The sequence below is a fragment of the Benincasa hispida genome, chromosome 2, assembly GCF_027475165.1.
Source record: "Benincasa hispida cultivar pf3 chromosome 2, pf3_genome.v1.1, whole genome shotgun sequence".
NCBI classification, from domain to species: Eukaryota; Viridiplantae; Streptophyta; class Magnoliopsida; order Cucurbitales; family Cucurbitaceae; genus Benincasa; species Benincasa hispida.
This window is the reverse complement of record NC_143479.1, coordinates 55,994,818-56,009,199: the sequence shown is the minus strand read 5'-3', so window position 1 is coordinate 56,009,199 and position 14,382 is coordinate 55,994,818. Positions and strand designations below refer to the sequence as shown.

The 14,382-nt window shown below is 39.5% G+C and overlaps 1 protein-coding gene across 1 annotated transcript; it reads left to right on the top strand.

Moving 5' to 3' along the window:
• Window positions 1–9,937: 9,937 nt before the first annotated feature.
• LOC150038020 (uncharacterized) lies at window positions 9,938–10,891 on the top strand. Its single transcript, XM_090311113.1, has one exon. It carries the CDS (start codon window positions 9,938–9,940, stop codon window positions 10,889–10,891), a length of 954 nt encoding a protein of 317 aa, XP_090167239.1.
• Window positions 10,892–14,382: the final 3,491 nt, after the last annotated feature.

Sequence of the window (14,382 nt, the reverse complement as noted above, 5' to 3'; positions counted from 1 at the left end):
AATCCACCCACAACATTACCCCCACTCCCATGTTAGGGTTTCGTGGTTTTTCGGGCTTTTTGTGGCGGATTTTAATTCTCAGAACCTATCTTGGGAGTACAATCTTCCTTTTAAACTCCACAATACCCCGTCGCGAAACTTAATACAAACTTACTAGGATTTGTTAGGCCTATCAAACCAAAAACTTTTGAGGTCCAATCAATTTTCCAACGCGCTTCTCCATCTCATGACGAAGTTATGCACCAAATCATGCCAGGCTTACCTCTAGGATAGACCCTGATAATAGCTTATTGCTCAACTGATCCTGAGTGGTCCATGGATTTGAAGTTGGCCTAGAATACTACCCAATTAAATTCTGACTTCCTGACATTCCTTTATTTCTTTGTTTTTTTATCGTAGCTTGCTAACTGTCATCTCTTTCCTATTGGTTTTCTTGACTTGTTGTTACTTCTTGTCTCAATCCATTATTTAGCTATTCCTTCACTCGGTTTTCTTTGTTTGATCTAACCATCTTGAAGCCCCTTGTGTGAATCCCCTTATGTGAAGCCCCCTGTGACTTTTATTTTTGGGCTTTCTCTGGTTGGCCCTTGGGTCGAGGCTGACCATGAGCCATTATTTTCTTGATTGCAGTCATATTGATTCATTACGTAGCTCTTCCTTCCCCTTGTTGTTGTTATTTGATCTAGGTTCTTTCTTATGTCAATTTTTTTGTAGTTTCATCTCTCAAGTGCCGCTTTGTTCGTCTGCGCTAACCATGTAGCTTTCGCTTACCATTCTTTTAAGCTTTCATGTAGCATGTTGTTATTGTTGTTGTTGTTGTTTTAATTTTGTTGGAGCTCAGGATGTCAAGTTAGAAACTTTCTATGGCTCAATCCTGACCTTAGCTGGGTCTGAGCATGCTAGCTCAAGCCAGGATGTGGGAAAGCCCACTTTCTAAGCTATTCTTGATTTAAATGTCTCATTCTTTCCTCGAGATAATGTTGAATGATAAGATAGATTACTTATAAAACCTTGTCCAATAACCATTTTATTTTCACTTGTAGACATCTTTAACAATAGTAAACTTTTAGGTACTCAACATTCCACGGATGAGGGAGAGTCGTTCCGTCCTGATCTATCAATGTGTATATGTTGGGTCTAACCACTTTTTAATAACTTGATATGGTCCTTCCCATGTTGACCCAAGCACTTCTACATTCAAATCTCGAGTGTTTTGTATTACTTTCCTTAATACTAGATCTCCTTCCTTAAAGCTTCACATTCTCATTGTGGTATTGTAGTATCTAATGATCTTATTCTTGTACTCTACTATACATAAATATGTTGTCTCACGGTGCTCCTCCAATAGGTCTAAGCTTAACCTCATTGAACTTTTATTTCCTTGAGGATCAAACTACTCTATTCTTAGTGATAGTATTCCAATCTCTACCAAGATTACTACTTCAATCCTAAAAGAAAGAGAAAAAGGGGTTTCTCCTGTAAAAGTTCTTACTATCGTTCAATATGCTTGGTAGTTTTTCTACCCATAATATTTTCAATCCTTCAAGTTTTGTCTTTAAATTTTGTTTAATGATTTTATTTACCGCATCTACCTATCCATTTGCTCAGAGATCTGAGCAAGATCTTCTAAATGCTGAATTATCGAATTATATTCCATTGTCCGTAATAATTGTGTTGGGAATCCCAAATCAACGTACAAGGTTTCTCCAAATAAAGTTTGTAATGTTCTTTTATGTTATAGTTGTAAGTGCTTTGGCCTCGACCTACTTTGTAAAGTAATCCATTGCTACCACGACAACCTTGAGGGAGTGGCCCAATAAGGTCTATTCCCCATAGTGAAAAAGGCAAGGACATACAATATTAGTTAATGGTTCAAGTGGTTGCCTTGGGATATCTTTGGCATTGGTCACATGTTCTCACAAAGCCTCATGCATTCCGAAGCATGGTTGGCCAATAATATCCTTGCCTAATAATTCTGTGACATAGAGATCTTGCTCCAAAATGATTGCCACATATCTCTTCGCGAATTCTCTCATCACATATTCTGCCTTACTAGGTGTGATGCGTTTTAGCATGTGAATGAATAACTTCGTTTACAAAACTTATTTTCCCTTAGAATGTAATGTGATGCTCGTCTCTGCAATCACTTGGCCTTTGCTTTTTATGAAGGCAACTCCCTATTTTTCAAATATTTGATTATTGGATCCATCCAAGTTAAACTTATTTCACTTTTATCAGCATCTCTTTCTTCAGTCTTGACCTCGGCCTCGTCCCTGGTAGGGTTGGCCTCGAACATGGCTTCAGCAGTCGCTGACTCGAAGAAATCTGACCCTTTAATATCAATAGCCTCGACCTCGGCCTCATTCTTAGTAGGGTCGGCCTCGGACTTTGCTTCAGCAGCCACAGACTCGGAGAAGTCTATCTCTTCAATATCTATAGCCTTAACCTCAACCTCGACCCTAGTGAGGTTAACCTCGAACTTGGCTTTAGCGACCTTGGATTTGGAGAATTCTGGCTCTTCAATATCCGTTGTATCTTTCTTGTGTATACTGGCTTGAGCAAGATTTTTACTAGGACTACTCTATTAAGCTTTGTCTCATATAAATATCCGTTGTATCTTTCTTGTGTATACTGGCTTGAGCAACCTCGGATTTGGAGAATTCTGGCTCTTCAATATCTATTGTTGCTTTTCGTGCTAATGAATCTATGTTTGTATTCTGCGACTTTGAAACCTACTTGATCTCATATTTCGGGAATGAAGCAACTAACTTCTTAACCTTGGTTAAATAAGATGTTGTCCTTCGTTCTTTGGTGTGGTACTCCACTGTTACTTGCTTTACCACTAATTGTGAATCGGTCAAAATCAAAAGGTTAGAAATACCTATCCCTTGAACAACTTTTAATCCTGCAATGAATGCTTCATATTCTGCCTCATTATTTGATGCTCGAAAATTTAATCTAAGGCCATACTCGTATCATTCACCATCAAGGGATTCCAACAAAATTTCTGCACCACACCCTTTAATGTTGGATGATCCATCAACAGAAAGGGCCCATTGAGGGTCTAAGCCCATCAAATGTAATGAATATAACTAATTCCTCGCTTCCACATGGTTGGCCTCAACCTTGGCCTGGGCCTCGGCATTAGCAAGAGTCCATTATGCTAAAATGTCTACCACTGCTTGTCCCTTTATTGAAGTTCTTGACTTGTAGTGAATATCACGTTCGTTTACTTCTATTGCCCATTTCATCAATCGCCCTGACATCTAAGATTTTTGAAATACTTGCTTTAAGGAAAAGTTAGTCAAAACCACAATTTTATATGCTTGGAAATAGGGATGTAGCCTTCATACCAAGACGATTAATGCAAGCACAAGCTATTCTACCTGTCGATATCTGGTTTTAGCCCCCGCCATTACCTTATTGTTGGACTCAATGTCTTAAATCTCATGTATCTTATAGTTTGTAAATATAAATCATATATTAATAAAATAAGAGGTATTTTATTAACATTTAGACTGCATTAATTCAATCCAATAAACTAAGATCCAAGGTTATTTCATGTAACTTAAAACATGTATGTGGTTGACATACAGGTGGGTCATGTTTAAGTAATAACCTAAATGGTCTTTAGTAGATGGATAAGGCTGGGTACCCTATCCAAGTGACACTACGAATACAGGCCGTCAATTATTGTAAAGTGTTACTACAAATGATCTGATCCTGGTCGTTCATGTGGAGACTATTGGTTTTTATGTCCTAAAACTCATGGTTTGTAAACAATAAACTTATTTTGAAAATTCAATAAGTTGTTATTGAAAATATGAATTTCTTATTTCATTTTAAAAATAAATTCTATAAGCTAAAAGATCCATGACTATTACATGAGTACTTGAACTTTATGTGGAGACATAAAAGTAGATCAGGTTCGAGTAAATAGTCAAAATGGTCTATAGTATATGAATAAGGTTGGGTGCCTTATTCTAGTAACATTATTAGATGCGACTCACTTTGTAGTTGTTGTAAAGAGTTGTAAAGTGCTACCAATAAAGTGATTCTAATTCATACATGTGATGACATGAGGAATGGGGACATCCTATGCAATGAATTTGCACAAGATCGAACCACGAAATAAGTCACTCTTACTTTATAATGTTGTTTACTATTTAAGACTGACTATTTCACAATGACGACCTAGGTAACTTAACATGAATCCTAAGCTAACTAATAACTCCTGCCATTCGGGATTATCCTTAGATTTGCATAGGTGAAGGTTGGCTCAACAGCGCCGATTCAATAAATCTTCCATTTTAGGGGTAAGACCAGGTAGATAGCTGGAGACATAGGGTACAAAATGGAATTCACTCCTACTTGCTTTTAGGGATAGTAGAAAGGTTGTTCCCTTAAGTACTGACTCTGGGTCTTAAACAAGGGACCCCACCCTCTCATTGGCCTTAGAGGGACTCGATTTGATGATCGGATCACAAACTAATTATTCATTAGAGGATCAATGGGACTTAAGGGACAAAAGGTAATCACGGGGGTAAAACAACCTTTTGACCCAGTCGTTATTACGAACTCGATGGTACGTGATGCTCATACTCGCTGGTATTTAATGAAATACTCGATGCATGATGGTGCTTGAAGGCATACTCGATGCTTGATGGTACTCGACGGTTCTTTGCCCGGTTCAACATAGTTTTGAGCATTGGAGGTTCGGTTCAAGGAGATTTGAGCAATCCAGAAGTGTTATGAAGCCGGTTTTTGCTGGTTTTTGTAATAATTAGGTCTTTGCTTGCTTGATAATACCAAAACAAAAACCATATTAGTTTGTGTTTAATTATTTATGCATGTGATGTATGTTATAATTAGATATGTCTTGTATGTGTATATAAGTATGCCATGTAGATTTAAAGTCCCGTCATAGGAAGCATGTTACATGCATTGGAAATATATTATAAAATGTTATAATATATAGTATGCATGTATAAGGTTTCAAACGTTTTAATATAAATATTATATTAAATATTGAATGCCTTTGATGTATGTTGTGGATGGATAGCATGTCTAAAATTTTGTAAATTGTTATAAAATTGGGCTAGACATTTAAAATCCATAATAAAGATAAGCTGCATACTCATGTAGGTTAATCACCTGTTTTAATAGTTAAAATAGGTCGACATCTTGTAAAATATGGTTACAAACTCAACCGGTATATAATTCTGTCTAAGGCCAGTGGTATTTAAGTTGACGGTCTATAGAACACCTCCTACTTGGGGATTATGGCCGAATAATTGAACATTGTTAACCGGTTTTATGAGCAATACGTGAACGGTGTGAGGTTTTAAAATTGGTTTATCACCTAGACATCGTAGGTTAAATCCAAATATAAAACTTTATACTTAGATAAAAACGTAGACTTAGGCTGTTTAATTAGCCGGAACAAACCTGAGTAAAATTATACCCAAATAAATGTTAGGACACTTTAGTGGGAGTTTAATAGCATATATGATATGTTATTAAAACACTTCAGTGGGAATTTAGAATACTTCAGTGAGGGATTAATAACATATACGATATGTCATTTTTAGCTCTCGCGTTCCTAAGAGTTCACGATCTTGATCCATGTTTCGCTTCGTGTCACCCTTGGAATGACCTCCATTCGGAAAGTGAGTACATAAATTGAAATTTTGGTTAATAGGGAAAGTTATTCATCGCAAAATCAAAAGTGATATTTTGATTTTCATTCTTACGTCTTAAGAATTTCACACCGTGAGATTTATCCGACGCTTCGTGTCACCCTAGGAGTGGCCTCCATTCGGAAAGTGTTTGCATAAATCAATATCAAGGTGAATGAGGGGAAGTTGTTCAATGTAAAATCAAATATATGATATATTGATTACAATTCTCACGTTCCTAAAAAATTCACACCGTGAAATTCATACGACACTTCATGTCACCCTGGGAGTGACTTCCATTCGAAAAGTGTTTGTATGGGTCAATATCAAAGTGAATAGGGGAAGTAGTTCATAGTAAGTGGGTGAAGGATATGTGTCAATGTGTCATACGGTCTCTTCTTTTGTTTGGACCGTGAGATACCTATATTGCGCCTACTTGTCATCTTTAAGTCAGCCTCGCTAGTCATTTTAACGACGGCTATCTCCTCGAAGGATTGTAACATAAGATTCAGAAAAACTCAAGCTCCAGAAATGGATAGGATTTCTTAGGCCGTTTTCAACTTTGACTTTCCAATTCGGTAGCATCATTGGGGCCGACTTCTGAAGTCTGAAAATGGAGGGTTACATTTACAAAATTACTAAAGTGTTGGTAATTTCTGACAAGAAATGGTAGCTGATAACTTGTAGAAATACAAGTTATTTATATCATCTTACTTAGAATATGCGGCAATAGGAAGGAAAAGTTGTGTTGAATGTAGTAAAATTGGCTTAGAAATGTGAAGCTTGTAAAAGTATCACAAACACACCCGTTGACCACATTGGGAGGGCAACAAGGATGTCCAAACCTTTGTTTTGTAGGTAGCAGGTATCACCGCATGCGAAAATTGCTCATGGATAATAAGATCATTCATGGGGATTTCTGAAATCGTACAACTTTTTCTGACGTATGGCCTGACAAATGGAACATGGAGCAAAGCGAACATTCCCACCAGCCGTGAGAAGAAAAGCCAACTTTTCAGAGAGGGACCACTGAGGAAAGAGGTGCTAAAATCTATAAATAGCAACACTCAGCACAAGCTGAGAGAGGAGACGATGAGACGATGAGACGAAGAGACGAGGAGAATAACAAAAAAGAAGTTATGTGCAAGGAACACTCTTCTCCCAAGAACTCTCCTAGGAAGGAAGTTCTCCACCTCATTCCTCCACTCATCCAATGCACCGGCAAGCAAGCAACTCTGATCGGGATCCGTGCCAGGACATTGACACGGAGCTCTCGACTATTCTTACTTTTTGTTCATCGTTTGTTGTTCATTTTCTGTCTATCATTCATATCTCTGTAACAAACGCTTTACCAATTAATGTCACTACCATGTTCATTTTCATCTCTCTATTCACCATTATGCATCCATCCTTCATTTCTTTCACCATGAGTCACTAAACTTCTAGGGTGTGGGGGAAGGATTGAGTGAGTGAGTCAATCCATGTTAAAGATGTCAACTAAGTTTATTTAACATATGCTCAATGGCATCTTCACCCGCAGGAGCAGAAGTGAAGATGTCAATCTACCTCTCGAAAGAAGGTTGATAGAATATGTTAACTAAATCAAGAAGTATTTCTAGAAATGGAAACAATCTTGTGTTTGGAAACGTTCGTCCCTGATTATCATAGAAATATGGTGACATAGGCGATCACTGAGAGGTGTAAGCCAAGGGAAGACGGAAACTTAGTTGCATCCATAACAGGATTGACAAACTCGCGATAATCTTTTCCCTTAACCCGTTTCACTCTACGTTTCTATCCACAAGACTTGCCATCACATTCACTCACGCACACCTTGCACAATTTCAGCTTTATTTGTTACCTGTATGTTCATTTACCATCGCATTTTACTCTCTAGCACTTCACAATCATCATTTGTTTACGATCGCACATATCACCTCATTGTCGCACAAACATCGAAAATCCCCGCGTTCGACCTCGGATTATTCTGAGAAACTCGCGGTGGAATTATACTTGGCTTCATCGCGAGAAAACTTGTGACGTGCATAACACTATCTGAACGCATTAATTGGTATTTTACAACAAACTTTGTAACATCGCATATCATTTATCATCTGTTAGCGCGATTAAGACATAGAAGATAGATCACACAATTACATAGACAACAAACAAGTTTTGCGTTGGCATATTCGAAGAACAAGTTTTTAACGCTGTTTCCGGGGATTTGTCACGACTTTAGTGTTTATATTTTTGTGATATTGTGCAAGACAAGTTTTTGGAATACGGTGTGCTTAAGCAAAGAGCTGTTGATGATGTATGAGTATTGGGATGGATCCAGAATTCAACACCGACCCAAAAATCGAGAGAACCTTTTGCAAGAGAGCATGCCAAAATCGTAATAGGTGTCGCGGAAATATGGTGCACAACAACAATGACAGGGCCAAAGTAAACCGCGGAATGAATCAGTCGTCGTAAGACCCAGTCTTCTTGGCTGCTGATCACAATATTCATATGCGGAACTATGCTACGCCCAACTTATACAATTTTTTGCCTGGTATCACAAGACCAATGGTAGAAGAAAACGCCAGGTTCGAGATTAAACCTGTTATGCTCCAAATGATATAAAACGTGGGCCAATTTTGAGGTTTGCAAGGAGAAGACCCACATGCACATCTCACCAGTTTTGTTGACATGTGCAATACGTTCTCCATTCCTGGCGTGACACCTGAAGGCATCGGACTCTATCTATTTCCTTACACACTCCGTGATGAGGCCAAGAAATGGGCCCATTCTTTGGAGCCAAACGAAATTAACTTCTGCGATCAGCTAGTAGAAAGATTTATGAAGAAGTTCTTCCCTTTCGCCGTTAACGCAAGAAGACGAAGGGAAGCACTAAATTTTGAGCAGGCAGACAATGAAACTCTAAGCACATCATGGGTGCGCTTTCAACGTTTAGTGAAGAATTGTCTGCATGTAGGAATCCTAGATTGCATTCTTATTTAAACTTTCTATAATGGCCTGAACAGAGTGATGCAAGCGGTCGCAGATCTTTCAGCAGCTGGAGGTTTTAGGGATAAGACATATACCGAAGCTAAAGTCATCCTAGATCGCATATCGTGAAATATGGATGATTGAGCTGATGATGGATATGAAGGCAAGAGCACAAAACGAAGGAAAACAGACAGCGCCATTGTATCAATTGACACAATGACAACGCTGGCCGTCCAGATGGCCGCAGTCACCTCACTCCTACAAACCATAGCCATAAATCAAGGAGCGCTCTCTCAGAATGCAATGCAAGCCAACACACTGACGCAAGTGGCAACAATAAGTTGTATTTAATGTGGAGAGGCTCATTTAGTGGAAGTCTGATCCACAATAACTTCTTCAGCAACACTTATAACTAAGGTTGGAGGAATCATCCCAACTTCAGTTGGGGAGGGAACACTGACCAAGGAAGCCAGAGGAATCCGCAGACCAATTATTCAGGAAATAGAGGAAATCCTCCAAGCTTTCATCATCAAGGTCAAGGCCAGAATCTTTATCAAAACAGACAACCTCACAACCAACCCTCTTCATCCAACACTTCAACCAATTCATCGTCTTTAGAATCACTGCTCAAATAATACATCCAGAAGAATGGTGCACTCATTCAATCGAAAGCATCTTCCATTAGGAACTTGGAAGTATAGGTTGGACAACTTGTGATCGAATTGGAAAATAGACCACCTGGTACACTACCCAGCAACTCAGAAGCACCCGGATCTAGTGGAAAAGAACAATGTCAAACGGTGACATTGAGAAGGGGTGAAAAGGCGGTCTCCGTGTCAATAGTACCAAAAGTAGTACGACGATCAGAAGAAGCAACCACCAATAATGACCACCCAACTACGAGCAGTTGAACCACCAGTTTGGATGCAAGAACTACTACACAGATGCAATCTGCACATGACTCTTCAAAGATCCCAAAATTAGAATCATCACAAACACCCTCACCGGAACAATCTTCAGCCTCAAGAGCACAGGAAATTATGGACCGAAAAAAACAATCAGTCGATCAAGAAGTGCGGCAGGATCCTCCACCATTCCCGTGTAGGTTGAAAAACAAGGACGATAGTAAGCAATTCAAGAGGTTCCTGGACATTCTCCGACAGATACATATTAACATCCCCCTAGTGGAAGCGATGGAACAGATACCCAGCTATGTGAAGTTCCTGGACGAGTGTAGTGAACTCTTCTAGAATAATATCCCCAAGAAAATGAAAGATCCGGGAAGCTTCACATTGTCATGCTCGATTGGGGGGAAAGAAGTCGGAAACACACTATGTGACTTAGGGGAAAGTATTAACCTGATGCCCTTATCAATCTTCAAAAAGTTAGACATTGGCGACGTAAGGCCTACCACAGTCACGTTACAGTTGGCTGATAGGTCAATAACGCATCCGGAGGGCAAGATAGAGGATGTGTTTGTGCAAGTAGACAAATTTATCTTTCCAGCTAACTTCATTATACTAGACTACGAAGTTGATACCGAGGTGCCAATCATATTGGGTCGCCCATTTATTGAAACTGGGCGCACACTGATTGACGTACAAAAGGGAGAGCTTACTATAAGGGTTGATAATCAGCGAGCCAAGTTCAACGTTCTTAATGTGTTAAAATACCAGAATGATATAGAAAACTATCAGTATATTGGGGAATTGCAGGAAGGACAATGGCACAAGCTTCAAGAAGAAACTGAAGAAGAAGATTTTGAGATTGGCGCAATGATGGAGGAAAGTTGTGCCACAATACAAATTGATCATGATTCCGAATCAATGAATTTATCTGAATGGTTAACGCAACGAATTAAACCATCTTTGGCGAAACCACCCATGTTAGAGATGAAGGCGCTGGCAGTACACCTCAAATACATTTACCTAAGAGGCAATGACACCCTGCCCGTCATAATCTCTGCTTCGTTGAGCAAAGAGAATGAGGAAGCACTTATCCAAGTCCTCAAGAAATATGCTAAAGCCTTGGGATGGACCTTAGCAGACATTCGAAGGATCAATCCCTCGTATTGCATGCAAAGGTTCTATCTTGAAGAAGGAAAAACTGGATCTATAGAGAGGCAGTGCCGTCTAAACCCTTCCATGAGGGAGGTTGTCAAGAAAGACATTGTTAAGTGGCTTGATGCCGGTGTCATCTACCCCATATCTGATAGCAGCTAGGTAATCCCAGTGAAATTCGTTCCAAAAATAGGGGGTATGACCGTTAATGCGTTATTTTATGCGGTGAATTTTTTAAAGGAATTGCGGTGATGGGAAATGCGTTGTGCAACAAGTTTTCTCAGCAGAATCCAAGTATAAATCCTACTGAGTTTCCTGGTAAGTCCAGAGTCGAACTCAGGGACTAAGGAAAACGATATGCGGTGGTAATTCTTAAGATAACTTTGCGGTAACAAATAAATTAATGATTGGTTGGTTTGTTGTTTGCGGTAAAAATGTATGCAGCGGAGTTAAGAAAAAAGTCAATAATACGAATGATGTGATGAATATGTGGGGAATGGGTTGAGAAGGGGTTCAGCTAACACTTCCTAGGATTGCGTTCATGTTATGCGATCATGCAACACACATACAATAACAAATCATTTTTCAATGTAAATGCTACGGCTTCTAGTTTTAGAACGCATGCGATATATGCAATGAAGTCTATAGGACCTACACATAAGCCTCTATTCTTCTTTATGCGATGACAAATGACATACACACATACAAGGCGACCACATAATACCATAACCTATCTCTAGGGTGCATGCGATACATGTTGGCAAACAAAGCTTATCTCTGAGTCCCTATCTATTGCTTATGCAAATCTAATCTTGCTCTCTCGAGTCTAGATTCTAACCTAGTTGGTTCTTTCTTTAGACACTCTCTCGAGTAGCTTTAAAGGGGTGTTGGGCATAACATAAGACATAATGATCGGATGCAATGAAGATCCTAGGTCATGTTAGCTAAGTTCTTCTCAACACATTCGATAGATTTAGCTACTCATGCGTGCTTTTAAGAGAGTGAACAGATGTAGATAAGCAAGTTCCACTTTATAGATATGTAATTGAAATACATAATAACAATGCAGAATAAGAATAAAGAGTCTGGTAGCAATCTCTTGCTTCCTAAGGCTTTTACACTGTTTTTCTCTACTCTGCTCAAAAGATAATCTTCTCTGCTCAAAAGATAATCTTACTCTTGCGAGAATCGGCCCTCTCTTTATTTTTCCATGCCTTTTGGGTTCTCTATCGAGCTGACAAGAGCGATCTTCCGACGTCTCTTCCCTTCTCTTGCTTCGCCTTCTAAGTAAAAGAAAACTATGAACAAGGCTACTTCTAACTATGGGGAAAATTATCTAATTATCGAACTCATTTACTGAAGGTGGCCTCTAGTATTTATAGAGCTTCGGGGTGAAAGGCTTCTTCACTCTTATGATTACACTGATGGGATGACATTAATTCTTTGTCTGATGCATCAAATATTTGTCATTGAAAAGTTGAGTGTACTTGCTACAGTAACTCGTTAACGACTTGTCAACTTAATTCAGAATCGACCGTCATTAGCTTTCTGTCCCATCGTGATTTATTACACTTTTCACCTAGATGCGCCCACCAAGTTGCGCCGGCTCTATGCGGCAACCTTTTTTAGCAGATATTTGTGTGTGCAAATCACTGCATAGCCTTGCAGTAACGCAATCTTTTGATGCGCTCGGCCGTTGATTTCTTTGAATCGCATTTTTTGCCTTGCGTCAACACATATTTTGCACAAAAATTCATAAGTTAACTGTTTTAATGCGATGGACGCATGTGACCGTATTTTTGTGAACTTAATGCTTTTTGGACGCAATCTTGTATATTTTTATCAACGCAAACCTGCATTGTTTTATAACTTAGCACTGTAATAACGTGCATTTCTGCCTATTATCAATTGTCATCGCCAACAGCAAGAACGAATTAATTCCAACTAGGACAACAACGGGGTGGAGGATATGCATTGAATATCGCAAGCTAAATTTGGCCACAAAGAAGGACCATTTCCCACCACCCTTTATTGATCAGATGTTGGATCGACTCGCAGGAAATGAATTCTTTTGTTTTCTTGATGGCTACTCAGGGTACAACCAAATCACAATTGCGCTAGAAGATCAAGATAAGACAACGTTCACATGCCCATTCGGCACGTTTGCATTCCAACGCATGCCATTTGGACTCTACAACGCACCAGGAACCTTCCAAAGATGTATGATGGCCATTTTCTCAGATTGCTTGGAAGAGTCAGTTGAGGTATTCATGGATGACTTTTCAGTTTTTGGTAACACCTATGAAACTTGTTTGAGAAATTTGGAGAGAGTTTTGAAGAGATGCATAGAGACAAATTTAGTTTTCAACTGGGAGAAATGTCACTTTATGGTGGAAGAAGAAATAGTACTGGGCCACAAGGTATCAAAGGAAGGATTGGAAGTAGACCAAGCGAAAATCGACGCAATTGCCAAGTTACCACCACCAGTCAATGTAAAAACACTTAGGAGTTTTCTGGGGCATACGGGATTCTATCGGAGATTCATTCCAAGCTTCTCCTAAATCGCAAGACCCCTAAGTGCGCTCCTCGAGGCTGATCGCAAATATGAATTTGATAACGCATGCGCTAAAGTGTTCCACACTCTAAGAAATGCGCTCATCACCGCACCAATTCTGGTTGCACTCGATTGGACACAACCGTTTGCACTAATGTGCAATGCGAATGGATATGCGGTAGAAGCGGTCTTGAGCTAGAGAAAAGACAAAGTTTTGCATCCTATTTATTATGCAAGTAAGACGTTGAATGATTCACAAGATAACTATACAACCACAGAAAAAGAAATACTCGTAGTGGTGTTTTCCCTGGAGAAATTTCGACAGTACCTAATTGAATCGGATCACTCTTCGATCAAGTACCTCATGGAAAAAAGGGATGCAAAGCCAAGACTGATTAGGTGGGTACTACTCCAGCAGGAATTTGACCTAGAGATAAAGGACTGGAATGACACAGAGAACCAAGTCGCATACCATCTATCATGTCTAGAAAATTGCGAGGTTCAGAAGAAAGTTGGCTACTTTTGGCCAAAGCTGTTTAAAGATGCCCATGCCCATGTTCTGCAATGCGACAAGTGTCAGCATACCGGGAACATGTCCAGACGAGACAAAATGCGTTCTACTTCCATCTTAGAGATTGAGCTTTTTGACGTATGGTGAATCGACTTCATGGACCCGTTTCTACCTTCAGAGGGTCATCACTATATTCTAGTTGTGGTTGATTACGTTTCAATATCGGTCGAAGCCATCGCATGCGCTAGAAACGATGCAGCCGCAGTGGCAAAATTTCTCAAGAAAAACATCTTCGCAAGATATGGAACGCCTCGTGCACTAATCAGCGATGAAGCCACACATTTCATCAATCGCATAATCAGTAAACTATTAATTAAATTCAATGTCAGCCACAGAGTCACAACTTCTTATCACCCACAAACTAATGGGCAAGCAGAAATCACCAAGCGAGAAATCAAGACCATCTTAGAAAAGGTAGTCAATACCTCCAGGAAGGATTGGTCACCAAAGCTTGATGAAGCGCTATGGGCATACCGGACTACCTTTAAGACTCCAATCGGCATGTCCCTATATGCCTTGGTATTCGAA

Bases quoted from the DNA above. Each gene is read 5' to 3' on its own strand.
- LOC150038020 (XM_090311113.1), top strand. From the start codon at position 9,938: ATGAAAGATCCGGGAAGCTTCACATTGTCATGCTCGATTGGGGGGAAA.